General features: G+C 41.3%; 1 protein-coding gene across 7 annotated transcripts in view; it reads left to right on the top strand.

Annotated features, from left to right (window-relative positions):
* BACH2 (BTB domain and CNC homolog 2) overlaps positions 1 to 21,519 on the top strand; it is a 408,794-nt gene that overhangs the window by 371,224 nt on the left and 16,051 nt on the right. For all 7 annotated transcript variants that reach the window (XM_074187165.1, XM_074187170.1, XM_074187167.1 and 4 more), the window contains one exon: positions 12,888 to 14,300. In XM_074187165.1, the coding sequence (XP_074043266.1) occupies positions 12,888 to 14,300 (1,413 nt within the window). The remainder of the gene's footprint in view (positions 1 to 12,887; positions 14,301 to 21,519) is intronic.

The following is a 21,519-nucleotide window of genomic DNA, read 5'->3' as shown; positions in this document are numbered from 1 at the left end:
AGGGATTGACTAAGGGCTGTAGGGATTGGCTATCAATAGGTGGGATAAGCTGTCAGATCATTGTTTAAAAAAAAGATAAAAAGCAACTTCTTATGTTTTGGGATTATCCTTATACTTGAACTGGAAGTTTTTTTAATTATCAATAAGCCTCATTATAAAGTCTTTAAAGAGGTTTTTAATGTTAATTGAATAAGAGACTTATGGCATTATTGACTTAAAAAATACAGATACTTTATACTTAAGCAAAATTTGAAATTTTTTACTTGGCCTAAGACAATAAGCATTTAACTCCAAGTGATTGGCAAATAAACCAGTCAAGGTCATCTCAAAGGAGAGGAGAATTCCTGATTATGAATAAAGTATTTTACAGAATGTTTTGCAGACAGTGAAATGACCCCCAAACAAATATATAGAAATCATATATATCTATGTATGTATGTATATGTGTGTTTGTGTGTATATATATATATATATAGATATATCATTTGGAGAGAGAGGGAGAGAGATAAGTCAGCATTCATCCATCCCTTAAGTTCAATCAGATAACTTTTTTCTGGCTATCTGGAGCAGATTGTGTAGGAGGAGGCATTGAGTCCCCATTGGATTACAGCATAAGAGACTAGAATTGAAAGGAGGCCAGAGTAAAAAGGACTAATCACTCGAGTTCTCCACTCAATCCCTAGTCCATCTGGAAGGAATTTCTGGTGCCACCTGGTTCACCATCAATAAAATAAAGCATTTCTGTTTTGCTGTTTCCAACTTCTGAAGACTGAGGTTAAGCCAAGACAGGTGTTTTATGGACCACTGATCTTAAGGGCTTTTTATCCTTTATGATAAGCAGTCTTTATAGGATCATGTTGAGATAGATAAGAACATGATTATTTTCTTCTAGAAATAAGCTCTTATTTGCCAAATCCAATGGTATTTTCTCAGTCTTCATCATCTTTAACCTATCCTTAATCATTCAACACTATCTAGTACCTCCCTCTTTTTTGATATTTTCTTCTCACTTGACTTCTTTGACAACTCTCTCCTAGTCCACAGGCAGTTTTTAAATGCTCCCTATGTCCCAGACACTTCCATAATTTCTGAAAACTAAACAACTGACTACTACTTCTCATCTGCTTACTATTTCATCTTTATCTCTCACTTGAGTTTTCCCTAAGGTTTTCATCTTTGCCTTCTTTCTTATCACCCTCCCTTAAAGAATATCACCCACTCCAGTAATTTCAGTTATTATTTCTAAGCAGGTGATTCCCAACCCACATATCTGGCATTCATCATCTAAGCCCTGATTTTCAAATTGCCTGCTGGACAGTAAATCCAGCAAACATTTATTTAGCACTTGAAGTAATAGACTTCAGAATACGCACTGGGTACACCAAAACAAAGTAGATAGCCATTAACATGTCCTGCCAGTGCTTCAACCCAGTATGTTCCTTCAATTCCTTCCAATTCTCAAATTTTATCTTGGTGACACCATTGTCCTTCCAGTCATTCAGAGTGTAAACTGAGGCCCAAGGAGGCCCAAGATCAAAAGGTAGGAAGTATGAGAGACAGAATATGTACCTTGAGTATACTATGAATTTATTGGAAAGCAAATGCATTAATATGTGTATTAAATAAGGAATAAAATTTGAAGTAAATTTTTCTCCCTAAGAAAATCAGCCTAGGTGAGAGAAGACTGGAACAATTAGGTATCTTAAATGCAATTTTCTATTTCGTATATGAGTTTTCTATTGAAAAAATTCCAGAAATATTTCACTCCATTCTGAATGAGACTTACTTCCTACTTCCAAATGTTGGAACATTAAACCACATCTGGAGTAAAGTGTTCAGTTTCTGGGCATTTTATTTTAGGAAAGACATGGAGAATGTCCAGAAGAGCACAACCAGAATTGTCATGAATTCAAGACTATGCCATATCAGGATCATTTGAAGGAACTGAGAAGATTAATTGTGGAGAAGAAAAGGCTCAGAGATGGCATGAGGATGATCTTTAAAGGGATTAGACATGATCTACTTTACTCCATTAGGAAGAATTAGAATCAATAGGTGGAAATTGAAAGGAGGCAAAGGCAGACTTAAAATCAGGAAAAACTTCTGACAGTTGGAGCCATAAAAGTGGAATGGTCTGCCTTGGGAGGTAAAAATTTCCCCTTTGTGAGAAGTCAGCAAGCAAACACATTGTTCTTTTGTAGTAGTCAGGATTCTTTCTTGTGCATGAATGGGTGCCAAGAGTCCTTCCAACTCTGACATTGTGTGATTCTATGATACTATTTTTCTGTGGGAATCCCTGAAGTAATGCTTTCAAACAGTGACAACTAATCTAGTGTAGGGTTAGCTCTGTTAAAATAGCCCATTGTCATGAGTTTATTGCTCATACCTTTCTTTGCTTCATCGAGTATATCAAGAAACCAACCTCCTTTTACGTTGATGGGAATGATGCATTGTATAATGTCACTGACTGTTTAAAATGTCATGAAAATGAACACATAGTTAAGGGACTATAGAAGAAGCAACACCTCTCCCCTGGGGTGACTTGAGTCATCAAGTAGAACCAGGGAGGAGTTGGACCAGTAAATTAAGGGAAGGAAGGTTTGCTCTCCTTCCTTAAAATACTAGTAATGAAAGCTTCACACTGAAATAGGCAAATGGGGCTTAGAGCATGACCCAAAAGGCAGTTCAGAATTTGAAAAAGGGAAAGATAGTCTCTTTTTTGGAGACTGATGCCCTTCCAAACTCCCTCGGGTAAAGATGGCCCAAAGTGTCTATGAGAAGGCCCAGTTGATGGAGTGCTAGGTCTAGAACTGGGACTACCTGAGTTCAAACCCACTCTCAGATACACACTACCTGTGTGTGACCCTCCACAAATCACTTAGCCTCGCTCAGCCTGAGTTTTCATAATTGTACCTTCTTACTCTCCATAGTTGGGCCAAAATGACTTGCCTCTTTGTTGTTCTTTGTAGGCAGTATTTTTCCATTTTCTCCTTTCCACATTTTTGCATGATCCATTAATGATCAAAATGTATCCTCATCTCACCTCTGCCTTCCAGGATCTTGTTTCCTTTAAAACTTTGCACAATTGGCCATTTCAAATGGAATTATTTTGTGAGGTTCAAATGTAAAAAGATATTTGCAAAGTACTTAGCATAGTATCTGGTATATTAGTAGATTCTTAATAAATGCTCTTTTCCTTGGTTTCTTCCTAACTACTACTAAAAACAGTGAAGGCAAAGGGAGGGGACTTGGGGGCTTAATTGGTACCAGGAAAGCCAGTGCTTCTGACTATGAACCAAGATTTATATTAGGAGATACAAATGAATAAATTTTAAAAAGTATTTCTAAGTGCTTACTAGTGTGTAAAGCTCTGTGTTCAGCACTAGGGTTACAAACAGAAAAGTAAGATAGTCACTACACTTCAGAGATCACTTCTAATAAGCAGGCTTAGAACCAAGTAGACAAAATCACAAAATTTTAGAGTTTAAAATGGCCTTGGTGGTCATGTTACCCTGAAGAAATCTCCAATATAACATAACTAGCCAGTAATCTTCCAGCTTCTTCTTAATGACCTCAGGGGGAATTCACTAGCTCCCCACATTGCTCCAGGAGGGGGTCTTTGGCTCTCAGGTCTTTCCCGGCTTTGTTGTGTTACCTATAAATTTGATGAGTTTCTCTCACCCATGCCTTTATCAGAATCATTTACAAAAGTGTTATATGGTGCAGCACCAACCCCAGATCCCTAGGGAATTCCAATAGAGTTGACATCTGAATTGACATTGAACCATTGAAGGCTATTATTTGAGTCTAACTCTTTATTCCACGAGTTTAAATCTGTCCAGTTATATTATCATGTAGTCCACAATCTCTCCCTCTTTTTCTTAAGAATAGTAAATATAGGTAACCTATGATGAAGATATTCCTCTGATCTCTTGATTACCAAGCATTTGTTAAACCCCTACTATATGCCAGAAGCTATTCTGAGATGTCTGTGGAGTTATCTACATAGAGACTGATAATTAAATACATGAGAGCTGTTGAAATCACCAAATAATAGAATGTAAAGACAGAATAGGAGAGACCCCAGGTCAGAGTCTTGGGTTGTACCCACAGTTAGGTAGTTTTCAATGATCTTGTTAAAAAGAGAAAATAAGTTAGTCTGGCATGATGTGTATTTGATGAAGCCATACTAACTTGTGTTGTTGTTATTGTTTTAATAATCACTGCTTCCTTTTCTAGATGATATGATCTTGAGTTTTCCGAGGAATTAAGGACACTGGTCTATAGTTTGCAGATTATAATCTCTTGCCTTTTTTAAAAAAAAATCAGGAAAATTGCTCTTCAGTTATATGATACTCTTTGTGTACAGTCTTTCAGGTGTCATTGGCAATAATAATTTTATCTGTCCGTTCTTTTGATATTCAAAGATATCATTTTTAATCAGACATCTTGAATTTATCAAGGGTAATTACATGGTCTTTTATTTTCACCTGACTTAACCTTGGATATCATGCCCCATTAGATATTTTTGTTTTATTGTTTCTACTCCAAAGGTCATTCTTGACAGAGCAAACAGCATCAACAATTCTACTTTCTTACTTTTCTGAGTTAACTGTTATTGGCCTATCCACCCTGACTCAAGGTTTCTTTCTCTATTCCTCCTCTTTCCCAGGATATAACTTTTTAAAAATAGAGCCATTTTTGTTGGCTTTTACTTCCTTTAACCAGTCTCAGCTCATTCTCCACTATGCCTCACATACATGCTCTAAGAAAACAGCAGACTTCTCCATTGATGATAGGAGTTTGACAGACAGTTGCCTCGGTACACCTCAGCAAGGCTTCCCCTTCTATCACAACTCTTTATTTCTTCCTCTGACCTTTAATTGCGTGAGCTCTCACTTGAAAGTTTCCATAGCTCTCATCATTCCTTAGGGGACAAGCAGGTGTTTCTTCTCCAGAATATCCAGCTTCCTGCTCATCAGGCAGAATAGTGTAAAACATTATTTCTGTGCTTTTGTGGCCTTTTTGTTGTTTGTTTCCTCTTAGGAGATACAACATGGAGATAAAGAGCTGGCTGCCTGAGAGTTAGAAAGACCTGAATTCATGACTTGCCTCTGACACATACTGGCAAGTCATTGAACCTCTCAGTGCCCTCAGAAACTCTCTAAAACTATAAGACAGGAAAAGTGCCTCCTGCATGGGTAGAGGGGGGTTTCTTCACCCAGAAATCCCCTGTACTGATGCAATCCAAATTGGTCATCTCTTGGTTCCTTTAGAGAAACTGAAACGTGTGTCAACAGAACTAAGAACAAAAGAGATGTGTTTTCACACTTTAGGATAGATAAGGAGATAGATCACCATAATCCTAAAAGCCAAGATCTTTAATAGCTACTTAACCAGAATATTCATTCCAGAACTCAAAGAGAGCTAAGACAGCAGAAACACCCAGAGAGGAGGAGCACCAGAAGTAGGCTGAGGTAAACTACTGGCTTTACTGACATTTTCTTGACTAGGCAGGATTCCAGTAGGGCTCTCTCATATTGACATATAGACTTATACAAACCAATTCAGCAAACATTTATTACATTCTGGTTCTGGCAATACAAAAGTAGCTCTTGTCCTCAGGAAGGCTTACATTCTTGTTATGGCTGAAAAAGACTCTTTAGTCCAATTTCTGTTCAGTGAAGGACTGCTGGTTTCAGTCCTTCTGGTGGCAGACTGCCTCTTTTTGAATACTACTAACTCTTGAGAGTCTCTAGATAGATAGAATTGTCTTTTAAAAGTCCTTGGAAGCTTTCATTGTACTCAAGGGTATGAAAACAGGCTAAGCAAATAAAGCCTTTGTGCATCATTTCCCAAATAATAAGAATATATTTCATGTAATAGGAATAGGTTCCAGGATTATTGATGTTAGTGCTATTTTCTCCTAAAATATTAAATATTATATTATATATCAAAAAATGTTTAGTGTGCATCCCAGTTTTTTTTCATAAAGCTTCCTTCCTTCTATTTTCTATATGAAAATTTTCATATGATCCTTACTTTGCTATATTGTTAGGAAACCTTTCTTCTGTTTTCTGTGAATTGACCCTTACCTTGCTATAGCCTTAGGACACCTTTCTTCTATTTTCTAGGAAATGACTCTTACCGTGCTTTATCCTTAGGACATTCCATACCCTAAGATTCCCAGGACTAACATCTATGGTTTCTAGCACATATTTCAAGCCCTAAAGTGTTTTTGTGGCCAAGTTAATTTGAAATTTTGATGTCCTGGAGGGTAGATTTTCCACCATCCTCAGAAATGAAAAGGATTTTAATACTTTTAAGCCATAAGGGTCTGGGGAAAAGGATACTTGATGATAACTTTGTAAATGATACCTGGGCACATAGATAATGATCAGCATTGAGTTAATTGTCACCATTGTCTTTTGCAAATACCTTCATTAGAAAGTAGTGCTTGAAGCCTCATGAAACTTTATAAACCCTATTTGCAGTGTGACCTTTCATGCAGACTAGTGCTATGAGCTAGTACTATCTCTCCAAAACAGCTGAGGGGACTCTTGACATATTGACCTCTGAAGCAACTATTGTGTCTAGTGGTTCTCTCTTATCACAGCTATGAACAGTATTGCTGATACAAATTAGAAATGGAGAAATGCCCTGATCGCATTGCTGAAATGTCTTCTCTAGTTCATGGTTTAATTATGCTTTTCCTCATTAATGGGTTGTTTACTCTTTCCTTTTGGGAGAATTTTCTTGACATTCTCTATTAACTTCCTCATCTCATTTCTTGTACTTCTGATCCACAGCAGGGGGGGGGAACCCACAATGAAAATCCCTCCATCTAGCTTTCTCTAATTTTTCTCTCTTTCTAACTTTTCTAATCCTATATTTGGTAACCCTATCTTTGTCCTTATCCATTATTATTATGGAATTTTATCAGTCATTTATCAGAAAAAACAATAATATTGAAAATTTTTATTCAAAAATACATATCCCAAAATAACATTTACTTTTCAGGAAACAGGGATAAGTAGTCTCCAAAGTAAGAGTGTGAAAAAAATAGTTAGACTTAGATAGGAGACTCCACCTAGTCTTCTGGCCAGTCTCAGAGACCAAATCTAGGCTCAGTTGAGTCCCATGGGTCCCATAAGTCTGTGAGATTTTACTACTGCTCTCCAAGAAGTACAGACTTGGTATGTTTTCTTCTTTTGTTCACCCATTCACTCATACCAACTCTTTATCCAGCAGTGTTAATAGATTCCAAAGGTTTTTCAGTTTGTTTTCATGGCTGCAATCAGTAGACTTCTCATGAGCTCATCTTATACTACTAATATGGAAATGATTCAATTCTATTTGGTGAGCACATTTATTAAGCACTATGCCCATGGCTCTTTGAATCTTAAGGATCCAAATACCACCCCCCAAAAAGTCTGCCCCAAGGAATTTATATTCTACTGAGCTAATCCATGGATGATTCATCAAAGCCCAAACAAATAAAGCAATAGAATTTTGGCCCATATTTTCTTGTACTTTACTGCCAGCAGGATTTACTTCTGTACTGGCTTCATTTCTTTCAGAGATGCCCTGGCCAGTTTTATTGACTGAGTAGTTTCCTTATTTGTGTCAATTTGTCACTGAAGTTGTAGCCTCCTTGTTGATGTTTGAGGGAATTCCTATTTGTTTCTGGCCTTTAAAATCTTAGCATCATTGTCCAGGAATCCAATTCCTTTCCCCTCTAAGCCCAAAAGAGGGCAACATGTGCTCATGTCTCCTAACATGCCCTCTCTTTAGTGACTTTGGATTGTGTAAACAAAGTCTTCAAAATTTTCTTGGAAGCTATTGCACAACTCTCACCCCTGCCTGGATGTGATGAGAATCTCAGACTTATTGTTACTCATTACCTTGGGTTTATACCTAATTTTGGCTCATTTTGATTTAGTTTCCCTTAGAGGTAAATCTTGATTCTAAGAGGGGTCAATGAAGTAAATTCAATATTGCCAGTCACTTCATTTTGCTATAACCATAGTATAGTTATTTCTTTTTCCTCAAATATGATTTTTCCCCTTTTAAGCAGAATTCTGACGATAAGGACATCACTTCCTTACACCAAAAAGTGAATGACATATGTGGTTTAGTAATCTCCCTCTCAGAAATTTACTTATTAGGATCTGGTCGTTTGCTTTCCGATGACAACGTATAAAGACAAGCAATTCCTAAGATAGAATGTCTATGGGAGCTACCCACTCTAAAGGCCAAATCAGTATTTAGAGAGCCAAAGACTACTGAGTCCACTTGTTTCAACATTGTTATCAAAGGGAGTCTATGTGGAGCCACAAGTACTAGACTGAATTATTACAGTAGACCCCAAGTAGGGCATCTCTTGTCATTCAGTGTCCATACTTAAAAGATAATTCACAAGATAGACTAGGAAGGGGTGATGGTAATATGGACTACGAAAATGATGATGATAGCTAGTTAGCAATTATATTTGTGCCTGCTTTGCTAGGCATCATATTAAGCATCTGTCCATCACAGCAAGCCTAGAAAGGTGTTACAAATGAGGAAACTGAGGCAAACTCTGCCACCTAGTGGCCACTCTAACAAAATCATCTCTGCACCTGAACTATCTTGATACTCCAGCCCATGGTGACCTACTGTTTGCTCTCTCTCTCACTCTGATCATTGCCTTTGTCAGGACTGCTCATCAGATAGGAAACTCCTGCCATGCTGCATTTTTTGTATTTTGTCTATATTTTTCATTCTTTTACTATTTACCTTTTGAGGGAAATGTGCCTTATTTCCCCAGTAAGATGCTAAGTCCCTTGAGGGGAAAGGATTGGTTGTCATAATTTCTTGTCCATGCCACATCCCTAGCACATTTACCGGATGTATAGAACAGTTGAAAAAAGATCTGGAGGGGTGGCTAGGTGGCACAGTGGGGGGGGGGGCAGCTAGATGGCACAGTGGATAGAGCACCGGCCCTGGAATCAGGAGTACCTGAGTTCAAATCCAGTCTCAGACACTTAATAATTACCTAGCTGTGTGGCCTTGGGCAAGCCACTTAACCCCATTTGCCTTGCAAAAACCTTTAAAAAAAAAAAGGAAGGAAGGAAGAGGAAGAGAAGAGGATCTGGGTCATAGACTCCCTCATCTGCTTACTACCTGTGTGACACCTGAGCAAATCATTCAGCCTTCCTGGGCTTCAGTTTTCTTCAGCTGTTAGCTTCTTTCATCTTTAGTTCTTTGATTCTTTTTGATAACTTGCTAAAATATAACAGTGACAGGGTAATATTTAAATTCATTATTGATAGCCTCAGTTGTGTTTCAACATGAATGACCCAGTTTACTTTTTTTATTTTATTTCCTGACTCCAGGGCCGGTGCTCTATCCACTGCCTCACCTAGCAGCCCCAATCCCAGTTTGTTTTGCCATGAATTTGAAAAACTGTCTATATTAGTATGGGAAAGGAAAGGAATAGACATTTCTATAGGACCTTTGGACCAGGCAGTTCTGAGCACAGTACCCCTAGGAGGCAGATCTCATTGTTATCCCCTCTTTACAGTTATGAAACTGAAGCAGACAGGTTAAGTGACGCACCTGTAGTTATTCAGCTGGTAAGCAGCTGTGGTCTGATTTGAACTCAGATCCCCCTGTTTCCAGTTGTGCCACTAGTTGACTTTAAAGCATCTTCAACTTAACCAAATAAGTGATGCAACAGTCTTTCAAGTTGACCTCCTATCCCAACCTACACAGAGAAATGGTTTGAAAAAGTCATATCACTGAATTAGGACTCAGAAATCTGCTTATTAGTGAACACTTGTAACACCCATAATGCAGTTAGCATCAGCTTCTTCATATTCTTCCCTGAGTAAAGGGAAATTTTCTCCAGCTCTTGAAAGCTCTGAAGCACTGGAGGCAGAAGTCTTGGATCCTTCACTTTGTTTCCTATTGACAACCCAAATCTAGCCAGTCTAGTGAGTGTGCCTTTCCTAAATGAATCCCAATCTTTTTCAGTCTTCCTGTTGTTTTGGTTTTTGATTATTTTTTAATTAGTTGGAATGTAAAGAGAATAGGAAGGTTTGGAGTTTTTTTGTTTTGGTTTTAATTAAATTTTATTTTTTAATTAACAAAAGTTAACGGGGCTACTCCACCCCCATTGAGAAAGAAAGAAAAAAAATAAAGGAAAAAATTATTTTAACAAATTTTCATAGTCAAAACAAATAACTACATTGGTCAAATCCAAAATTCTATGTCTCATTTTGCATCCTGAGTCCCCCAAGATGATGCAAGAGTTAAAAGGACCCTTTTGTGCAGAAATACTTGGTAGGCAAAGAACTAGGATCTAAAGAGATGCCCATTAATTTCTGTTATATGAATGTAATAGAAGACTATTGTACCATAAGAAGTTATGAAATAAAAAAACAATTAAACTGAAACCTGGGAAGATATATGTGAATTAAAACTGAAAGGTTCTAAAAGATTCAGTGAGACTTGAATTTTGAACTAGAAAAAAAAAGTAGTATACAAAGAGGAAAGACAGCACAAAATATAAATACATAAGAATTTATTTTCTTCATGTCACCAAATGGTGAGATACCATTACATAGCATCCTAAGCTCAGAGTAACTACCAGAGTGACTAAGAAATGACCTACAAAAACCATTGTAAGTTATTTGTTAGGAGGTAGATTATTTCTTAATTCTTCCCCTTCTTCCTCTTCCTTAATAAGGATTGTCAGGGCAGCTAGGAAGCACTGTGTTAAGTTGAAAGAACATGGATGCTTTAAAGGCAACTACTGGAATCAGGGAGATCTGAGTTCAAATCAGACTACAGAGTACAGGTCCCAGAATCAGGAAGGCCCAAGTTCAAATGTGGCCTCAGACCCTTAACAATTAACTACCTGTGTGACCTTGGGCAAGACACTTAGGTCACATAAGTCACTTACCTTGCAAAAAAAAAAATACCAGATAATCCATGGAGAAGTTGACAAGCAGTGTGGTATGGTGAAGAGGGATTCCGACTCACTGCATCTGGAGTTAGAGAACCTGGATTCAAATCCTGACTAGGCCACTTCTGTATAAGACTTTGGGCAAGTTATTTAACCTCTTTGGGACTCAGTTTTCCCCTCTGTAAAATGAAGTGTTTGAATGAGATGACCATTTTTTTTAATCTTCTTTGGATCCATAAGATTCAGGTCTCATGACTCTTTAGTCACATGCCCCAATATCCTTCTGTGGATAGAGTGGATAGAGGTTTTTGCAGGGCAAATGGGGTTAAGTGGCTTGCCCAAGGCCATACAGCTAAGTAATTATTAAGTGTCTGAGGCCAGACTTGAACTCAGGTCCTCCTGACTCCAGGCCCGGTGCTCTATCCACTGCACCATCTAGCTGCCCTGTCCTTCTGTTTCTTGCTGGTTAAATCCTTTTTCTTTTGTTAATTATTTCTAAAAGATTCTTTATTCATTAGAAGGATTTTTCTTCCACTTCTGAATCTGCATTTTAAAAATGTAGCAGGTGCCATGTCTGCTACGTCTATTATTAGCTCCAAAAAAAGTACTAGATGAGAAGTGTAGTTTTGTAAACAGGCAATACCCGTGTTTTAATACTCCTGTTAGGAGAGCATGACTAATGACTAATGATGATTCACGCCTCCCTTACTCCAGGGCTTCCTTATAGCATTTAAATACCCTGGCTAGGAAGTTTTGCAAGAGCAGGTTTTGGCTAGTGGCATATCCTAATCCCTGTACTAACAAGCCCTTTTGTCATGGGATTATGTAAAATCAGATATTCTGGTTAGTGGGGGGGGGGGGGCCCTTGGCAGGAATGGTTTCTGTATTAGTGAGAGTTCACCTAAAAGATTAGTTTCCATTTTCCATCCAGTCCATCCGCCTCTGTCACGTCACTACAAATGTCATCCATCATTTACCCCAGGGCTGTATATGCCATTGATGGGAATATATATGCCATATTTTCTCATATCTCTTACACAATTAGCAGTGCTTGTCAGGGCCTGGGACCACGGTTGCTCTTGCACTATGTAATGAGGAAAATGACCCATCTATCGGCAATTCTTGTCCATCTCCACCAGGAGGAAATAGGCCTCGGGCAGCAAACACCCTGTTTGAGTTTCCAAGTCATTTGTGGGTATGAGCGTGTCTACAAGCAAGCTGTGCACAAACAGTGTGTTTCCAACGGGTTTAATTTAATGGATGAGCAGAAAACATAGCAATTAGACTTAACCATTGAAGAGCTAACGGGAAAATAGGCAGCTGCACTCTGAAGTGACTGCTAACAAAAAAGAAGGGTATACATGAGGTGGCAGAGTCCTCAGAAGCTTCCGCGGGTGCGTCTCAGCTTTCCATCCATGTTGCCTCCTGGCAGTCGCTAGTCCGTTTTTAATACGGGGCCTTATTCTTGATTATGACCATCTTCTTTGTTATTAGGATCATCGTTGTCGTTACCGTTACTGTTGTTATTAATGATGACGATAGATGGCTCCAACTGGAAATTTTAATGAACAAAGATAGTAAGGGAAATGGGAATAGTCTATATCCCTTTTTGTTTGTTTTTGCAAGGCAGTGGGGTTTAGTGACTTGCCCAAGTGTCATTTAAGTGCCCCGTTATAGTCCCTTTTTTTTTTTAGGTTTTTGCAAGGCAATGGGGTTAAGGGGCTTGCTCAAGGCCACACGGCTCATTTGAACTCGGGTACTCCTGACTTCGGGGCCGGTGCTCTATCCCCACTGCACCGCTATAATCCCTTTTTAAAAAACTATAGAAAGGCAGCTTTCCGATCCCCAAAACTTGCGCTGTGCACGCTTGAGACGGAGGTGGGCGTCGGGGTGCCGGGAGGTGCGGCCCGCTGACCCGTGCCCCTTTGTGTTGCAGGTCACCGCCCGGGGCTTCGGGCCGCTGCTGCAGTTCGCCTACACGGCCGAGCTGCTGCTGAGCCGGGACAACATCCAGGAGGTGCTCCGCTGCGCCGAGTTCCTGCGCATGCACAACCTGGAGGACTCGTGCTTCAGCTTCCTGCAGACGCAGCTGCTGGACCACGAGGATGGCCTCTTCCTCCGCGACAAGGACGCGGCGCGCCCGCAGGGCGGCGAGGAGGAGGAGACCATGGAGGCGGAGGCCCCCGCGCGGCGGCCGCACGCGGAGGGCCCGGGCCTCGAGGCGGCGGCGCCCGTAGCCGAGCAGGACGCCGAGGCGCCGCGGGAGGAGGACGCGCCGACGCGCTACCCGCGCTACAAGAAGTACCAGCTGGCCTGCGCCAAGAACGTGGTGTACGGCGCCTCGGCCCCCGGCGCCCCGGCCCCGGCCTCGGGCCCGCCGGCCCAGGACGGCCGCGGCCTGCGGGCGGGGCTGGCCCCGGGGCGCATCAAGAGCGAGCCCCGGAGCGAAGACGCGGAGGAGGAGAGCGTGGCGCTGTGCCTGTCCGGGGAGGAGCCCGACGGCCGGGACAGAGAGGGCGACGTGGAGATGGAGGGGCGGCCGGCCAGCCCGGGCCCGGGCCCGGCCCCCGCCGCCTGCCTGGGCCCGCTCTTCCCCAGGACGAAAAGCGCCGAGCTGGGCCTGCCCGGGCCTTCCCAGCCGCACTTTGCCCGCAGCCCGGCCTGCCCCCCGGACAAGGGCGCGGCCCAGGGCGAGCCCAAGAGCGAGCTGGGCGCCTCGGCGGGCGCTTACGGCCAGGCCCCGGCCGCCCAGAGAGACGCCCCCGGCGGCCCGGCCGGCTCGCCGCTGTGCAAGCAGGAGGGCGAGCTGGACCGGCGCAGCGTCATCTTCTCCTCCAGCGCCTGCGACCCCGGCGGCGGCGGCGCCGCCCCGGCCTACGCGGGCCTCCCGGACAAGGAGCCCCCGGAGCCCGCGCCCAAGGGCCTCTGGGCCGCCGCCGGCCCCCAGGGCTACCCCCACGGCGGGCTGCTGGCCGACCACCTGCCCGGGAGGATGCGGCCCAACACCAGCTGCCCCGTGCCCATCAAGGTGTGCCCGCGCTCCCCGCCGCTGGAGACGCGCACGCGGACCTCGAGCTCCTGCTCCTCCTACTCGTACGCCGAGGACGGCAGCGGCGGCTCGCCCTGCAGCCTGCCGCTCTGCGAGTTCTCCTCGTCGCCCTGCTCGCAGGCCGCGCGCTTCCTGGCCGCCGACCCCCCGGAGCCCGGCCTCCCGGCCGACGGCGCCTACGGCCCGGGCCGGCCGCAGATCAAGTGCGAGCAGTCCTACGGCACCAACTCGAGCGACGAGTCCGGCTCCTTCTCCGAGGCCGACAGCGAGTCGTGCCCCGTGCCGGACCGGGGCCACGAGGTAGGCAGCCCGGGCCGGGGCTGGGATGGGAGGCCGGGATCCGGGCCGGGCCCGGGGCTCAGCCCGCGCGGCCCCGGAGAGCAGCCTGGCCCGGGAAGGGGGTTGCGCTCAGAAACAGCCGGCCCGAGCAGGCCGATAGCCGCCGCGTGCTGAAGGAAGCCCGGATTTCACGGAAATACTTGGGGGTTTTGAATTAAGAGGCACTTTATTGATTGACTTTTTTCAGATGTCACCCTTTCTCACCATTAGGAAACTTGAGCCTTAGCCGTCTAATCCTGGGAGCAGCTTTCTTGCCCTCTAGGGAAAGAACTAGCCTCGAGATCCCGAGGGAAAGGGAGACAGACCTAGGTAGTCCTGGGTAATCCGACCATGGCCCTCTAAGCTTTAAGCAGCTGGTTTTTATCAGTACCCTCATACTCCCCTTCCTTCACCCCCAGCCTAAAGAGAAGCACGGGTCCTCTTTCAAGAAAGAAGATTTATTCCTCTTAGGCCGCTTAGTTATTTTTGTAATAAAGACTGAGTGAGTGATTGAAACTTGAGGTTGAGATGGGGGAGATCAGACCTTTGATTTCCTAAGATTACGAAATTACCTACACTAATAAAATTCCCCCAACTAATAAAGATCAGCACCTACCTACTCTACAACTTAATAGCCTTAGAGAGTTGCCTGGGACACTGAAAAGTTAATTAACTTGGTCTGAGTCACTGGCATGTGGAAGAGATGAGACTTGAACCCAGGTCTTCCTGAATCCCATGTTTGCTCTCTAGCCAGCCGGCCATGTCTACCTCTTTAATATCCAAAAAACAAAGTGCCTAAGAGTTGGGGTAAAAGGACCTTGTTTTGACCTAGGTCTTTCTGACTCCCAAATTTAATTCTTTATCTACTTAATCCATAGACAGTTTGTTAATAGCCCCACCATGGATAAATGGTATTTAGCACCTTTAAACAATAGTGATTTCCCCATCTTCCGTATGCCATCCTTATTAATAGAAGACCCCAGAGCTGGGCTTAAAGGTTCCTTAGGTCTCCTTTATGTTGTCCCTTCTTTGATCCCATTTCCCAAGGTGACATCAGATGCACACACAGTCAGTCAAACATAACATTGTGGGGGATAGATGGCATTTAATATGCCCTCTATAAATTATAGGAAATGAGGTTTAATGGGTAGTGGAATTGAGCTCTTGGTTTTCATCCAACACTGAAATTGAAATGCTTATACTGGAAGAGATTCAATTTCTCATAGTGATAGATGATGGGGGCTGGGTGGAGATTGGGGTCAAGACCAGATACCCCATAAAGGTAGGAGGACTAAGGAAGCAGAATTAAGAACCCCATGTTTTTTCACTATCACAAATATGCCAAGAAAATCATTTAGAAAAATTCTCAGATGCATATGGGTCATGATATGGTAGTTGGTCTTGTTATTTTGCTGATTGGCATTAAAGTGAGTGCATTTGAGGCTAGCTATCACCCTAGAACCAGTGGTTGGGTCTTGTCTACAGCTGTCCTTTGGAAGAAAGTAGAAATAATGGGATGTTGCTCTTTGTGCCAGTGGAGAGTGGGGGATCAAGAAAATGCTGAGTTTGGAATCAGAGGACCTGAGTTTGAATTCCAGCTCTGCCATTTACTATCTGTTACCTCTTGGTTTCAGTTTCCTCCTCTGAAAAAATGATGGTGTTGGACTAAAACTAAATCTATAGTCCTGGGATCCCTTATGGGGATCTGGATCTTGGATCTTGAAGGTCTAAGAAGACTGATTTAACCAGAGAGTTCAAATCCCATTATTATAGGGGGGAGGGCAATCATTTTTTTTTTTCAGAAAACTTGTGAGATTTAATCATTCAGCCAATATGAAATCCATAAGACAAACAGAAAGTTTTTAACATGATCTGGGATTTATTTATTTATTTGTTTGTTTGTTTGTTTGTTTGTTTATTTTAGATTTTGGCAAGGCAAATGGGGTTAAGTGGCTTGCCCAAGGCCACACAGCTAGGTAATTATTAAGTGTCTGAGACCGGCTTTGAACCCAGGTACTCCTGACTCCAAGGCTGGTGCTTTATCCACTATGCCACCTAGCCACCCCAATGATCTAGGATTTTGAAAATGAATTTCCTACTTTTAAAAAAGGCATCTTTGCCAGTAGTCATCTGCCCTGCATCGCTCTCTAGTTTTCTGCCTTTTTGGAAGAAATTATGTTAAATTTTCAAAATTATTTTTAAATTTTAATCATTTCAATTTTATTTGGCAATAAATTGATTTTATTTAATTTATTGCTAATAATGTTTTTAAATTTATTTTAAAGGATATCAGAAATTATTAAAAATAATTAACAATAAATAGGAAAAGAAATGAGAACCTTATCCAGTTGAATATATCAAGGTCATTTAGATTTTATATCTTTGTACATAATAAGCATTTAATAAATGTTTTATCATCCATCCATCCTGTCTGTCTCCCCTAGACTCAGTCCACACTTATATTTGACATTGACCTTGGGTGAACAGAGACTTTATGAAATAGGTAAAGAACACTCTCTCTCTGTGTCTCTCTCTCTCTCTCTCTCTCTCTCTCTCTCTCTCTCTCTCTCTCTCTCCCCCCAATCTCTTTCTCTTTGCATCTAACTAGAGCTTCTGTTTTATTTTGTGAAACTGTTGACCTATGTCCAGTTTATCAACATAATGGTTTGGGGGACATCAGAGTGAGAAAGGAGTGATTCATTTTAAAAGAGTAGGGCACAAAAAAAAAAAGGTAAACAACTTTTCGTTTCCTTTAAGAAAGTCTAAAAAGGTGGCATTTTTTATGATGGCTACATATTTTAAGAAGCTGTCAATTTCATATACATCTTGTCTTAACCCACCAACTTCCTAAGTTAAAGTCATTTATTGGCACTTAATGCTGCCAACAAGAGTGGGGATGTTTCTTCTATTCAGCCAGTGTCCATCCAGCTATATTAAAATATAGCAGCAGCCAATACAACTAGACATATTGAATTTTTCAGAAGCAATGTTCAGTCAAGCTATAATAATAATCTGAAATAGCTCATCCTCTCTCTTAATATCGTTTTAGAATATAATTTGTGTTTATACCTTCAAAAATGATTTTTTTTAAATTTATAAACAATGAAAAGAGAAATCTTCCAGGCATCTGGGCAGATATAAACTATATTTGATTTGACACAGTGACACTTCCAAAACTTGTGTATTTTTGAACATTATGATTTATTGCATAATATCTTGAATTTGAAAGTTTCTCATTCGGATGACTTTCTTTTAGACACAGATTTAAGTAGCCCAGTACTAGAGAAGATGCTCCTTTAGACACCCAGTTACCAAAACCATCATAAAGACGTATAAATCCAAAAATGTTTGTGGGTTTTTTCATTAATTCAGTGACTTTTTCCTTAGTTAATATTTTTCTTTAAGAGAGAGAGCAAAGGGGAGGCTAGGTGGCGCAGTGGATAAAACACCAGTCCTGGAGTCAGGAGTACCTGGGTTCAAATCTGGTCTCTGACACTTAGTAATTATCTAGCTGTGTGGCCTTGGGCAAGCCACTTAACCCCATTTGCCTTGCAAAAACCTTTAAAAAAAAAACTAAGAGAGTGAGATCAAGGGGAGAAGGGAGGAAAGAGAGGAAGGTGGAAAAATTTGGAACTCAAAAGTTTACAAAAAGATGAATGTTGAAAACTATCTTTGCATGTAATTGAAAAAATAAAATAATATTCAAAAAAAGAGAAATTCAGAAAAATGAGAGAATGAGAAAGACAGAGAAGCTCCAGAACTCTTTAACATTAAAGTTAGCAGATTAATCTTGACCACCAGAATTAATGAATAAGACTTGAAATGCCACAGGAAAAAGATTAATTCCCAGGTAACCCAACACACAAAATACTGACTTCCCAAAAGTCAATACTTAGTTGAATCAGATGAACATGTAGTGTGTGTGTGTGTGTGTGTGTGTGTGTGTGTGTGTGTGTGTGTGTACATATTCACACACTCAATGATCTATATGTATGTATATATACCCCAATATTTCAGGGAGTTATAATTTCATCTGAATGTATACTCACCCTACTGACATAAATGACAACCCCACCTCTATAATTCAATAGATGTCATGTAGCCAAACTCTTCAACTTAATTACAGTGGTCCTTAGAAAACTGAGATGGGGAGAATCCATCAATCTCTCTCACATACACACACACACACACACACACACATATACACACACACACACACACACTTATATACCTTCGTGTGTGTGTGTGTGTGTGTGTGTGTGTGTGTGTGTGTGTGTGTGTGTGTGTACATATATATATATATAGTATTCAGAAGAAGATTTCTTAGTCTCTGGATTACTAAAGCATGCTACATAAAGGAGAAAAGAAACCCCATGGGAAGGAAGGTTAGGATAATTCTCAGGAATGATACATCTATATAGAATCATTAATTTTTAAAAGCACTTTCACATCTATTTTTACATTTTATCTTCAGAAGAACCCTATCAGGCAGTCAAGAAATATAAGAAATTTAATTAAATTTTTCATCTTTCTATTTATTTATGAAATATAAAGAGGATATATGAGATCACACAGTTCATTAGTCTCAGAACCCAGACACATTGCATGTCCCTTTACCCAAAAGGCCTCTATAGAAATAGAAATCACCTTACATGAGCAGCATTCAAGGGAGGAAGCAGGAAAGTGAAGAGGCTAGAAAAATGTTTGCAAGAGAGCTCTATTGTAGTAGCTTTGCTACCCTAAAACTCTTCTTTTATCACAAAGATTGTTATCCTCTGTCAGATGGGGATAATAACACCCATCCTGCCCACTTCACAAGGTTTTGTGAGGATCAAATGAGAACATAGATGTGAAATTGCTTTGAAAAGTTAAAGGTACCATCTAGATATGTGAGGACGGTATCCTTCCATCCCTGCCTTTCCCTTTCATGTGAGCTCTTGGTCAAACATCTGAATTGGTATATGTATCTGGTTTTTGTTTTCTATTTTTTTAGGAACTGAAAAAATTTCCCAAATTAGCTTTTCACTGTTTTTTTTTTTTAATGGAAAGGTCTTTTTTTTTTTCTGGCATTGTTCAAAGACTGCAATTATGTCCCAGTCTCCCATTAAACCAGGTATTTATAGCACATAAGTAAAGTGGATCCTAAGAAATTAGGGCAGAAAGGGGGGGTGTTCGAAGGACATCACCTTAAAATGTGATGTGAATTTAATTTAACTATTCTTGTTGTTGTTTTTCCCTTTTTCATAAGCCCCCCCTGGCCATTAAGGAAAACCAAAACAACCAAGGTCCTTATCTTTGTTTATGAGGTATAATGAATGATGTGGGAAGAAGAGAAAGGGGCTGTAAGAATCCATGGGCAGAGGCACTCCTGACCAGGGGCCGGGTGTCCTTTTGGTATCAGATAATTCAAGAACAATGGTGCCTGCAGCTCCCAGCAGCTGTCAGACATCAACAGTTGATCTCTTTTGGGTCAGGAAGAAGAGTGAGTGTCCCAACATCCTTCCTGAGGATCGTGCTTTCTGCTTCCCACACAGTGATGCCACTTTGGTTTCCACATTTTAAAGTTTCCATCTTTCCCCTAACACCTGGGAGGCAGCATGAACCAAATGGATTGCCAGCCCATCACTCTTAATCCCTTGAAGGCAGAAACCCCTAAAGATCTAACTGGTCCGAAATCTATCCCCTCCTTTATCAGCTTAGATCCAGTGGCTTGAGATCTGATTCTTCAGTGCCATTCCACACTTGTTCACCCAAGTGAAAAGAGGGGACAGTCCCTTGTCAGGGCAAGGCCAGCACCAGCAGCAATGAGTGATGCAAGCTGTGAGATTTGCTAACGACACTGGAAAGAATGAACAGGCTCCGGGAGACCTTTCGCTTGCTGAGTCAGGGACTGCCCCAGCCTGTCTGGGTTTCCACTGAAATCCAGAGCATTAGACAGAGGGCTTGGATGCTGTAATCCTGATGCTCACACAAGAATGAACACCCACAAATCAGAAAGAGAGTTTATTTTTTATGTAGCTTGTTTATCTGATGGTATATTTGGATTGGTGGCATATAATGGAAGAGATATGTGGTAATACCAGGCAGTTCAGGAGTGGTTGGTGTGTGGTATTGTTAAGTAGACTGAAGTATTTATAAAATGTAGTGAGTTAAAATCTGAGCCACTACTGTGAAAGAGTGTGTGGAACAACAGTAATAAGATATTCAGTCATTTCATGAGTCCATTTGGGTATTATACTGTACATTGAGGGAGCTGGGAGAGAACATTGTACTTTTCTTTCATTTTGCCTAAAATCAGTGAATCATTTGGGTTTTTTGCAGTGACTTCTGAAGGTTAAAAGTGTGCGTGTGTGTGTATGTGTGTGTGTGTGTGTGTGTATTACACATACATACACACCCCACATGTGTACTTCACCCCAGATAAGATGGTTATTTCCACTGTGAAAGAGAATGTCATACTTTCAGAGGGCAGAAAAGTAATAGATCTGGAGACAATATCAAGGAGCTTGAAGAATACCTTAGGAATTTTTCATTTATTTACTCTAATATTTTTCCTTCTCAAAAGGAAAGGTATCTTTTGAAGAAACCCTAGAAATAGGGTTTCATGTGGGGAAAATCTACAATTGAGTCTCCTTCCCTTCAATCCCTTTGAAAACCAAGTTATATACAGCAGAAGGTTACGTTGTAGGTGGATCTATCCTCTTTCACAATCTTTCAGAACAAGAGTTCTTTTCCCAGGCCTGTCATCTTGACTGTTTCAGATGGCTTTGCTGGACCCTAGTATATTTGCCCCTCCTAACTTTTCTTTAGATCATGAGCTGAAGGTATAATTCTTTCCTGAAAATAAAGGTGCTTTAGAATTAAATCAATTGTTTTACTGCCACTTTTTTAAAAGAGTCAAATCCCAGCACTCACATTGCAAAGGGTCCCTCCTTCAACCCCCTTATTGAACCATGAGTTTCTCCGGACAGTCTGGGATCTGAGTGTGCCATGCCATGCCATGCCAAAGGTCCGAAGGGGAAATCAAACATTCTCTGATATCTTTAGTTCCTAGCCCTTTTCAAGCAGCACCAGGGATGAGAGATCCATCTAGGTCTGTGGAACAAGGAACTTTTTGTTCTGCCGGCCCTTAATTAGCCATGAGAGCTACACAGAAAGACTCTGGGGTGACACATCCCTTTAGTGTTATGTTTTCTCAGGG

Source organism: Macrotis lagotis, chromosome 5 (genome assembly GCF_037893015.1).
Source record: "Macrotis lagotis isolate mMagLag1 chromosome 5, bilby.v1.9.chrom.fasta, whole genome shotgun sequence".
Taxonomy (NCBI): domain Eukaryota; kingdom Metazoa; phylum Chordata; class Mammalia; order Peramelemorphia; family Peramelidae; genus Macrotis; species Macrotis lagotis.
The sequence above is the reverse complement of the archived record's forward strand: the minus strand, read 5'-3'. Positions and strand labels throughout refer to the sequence as shown.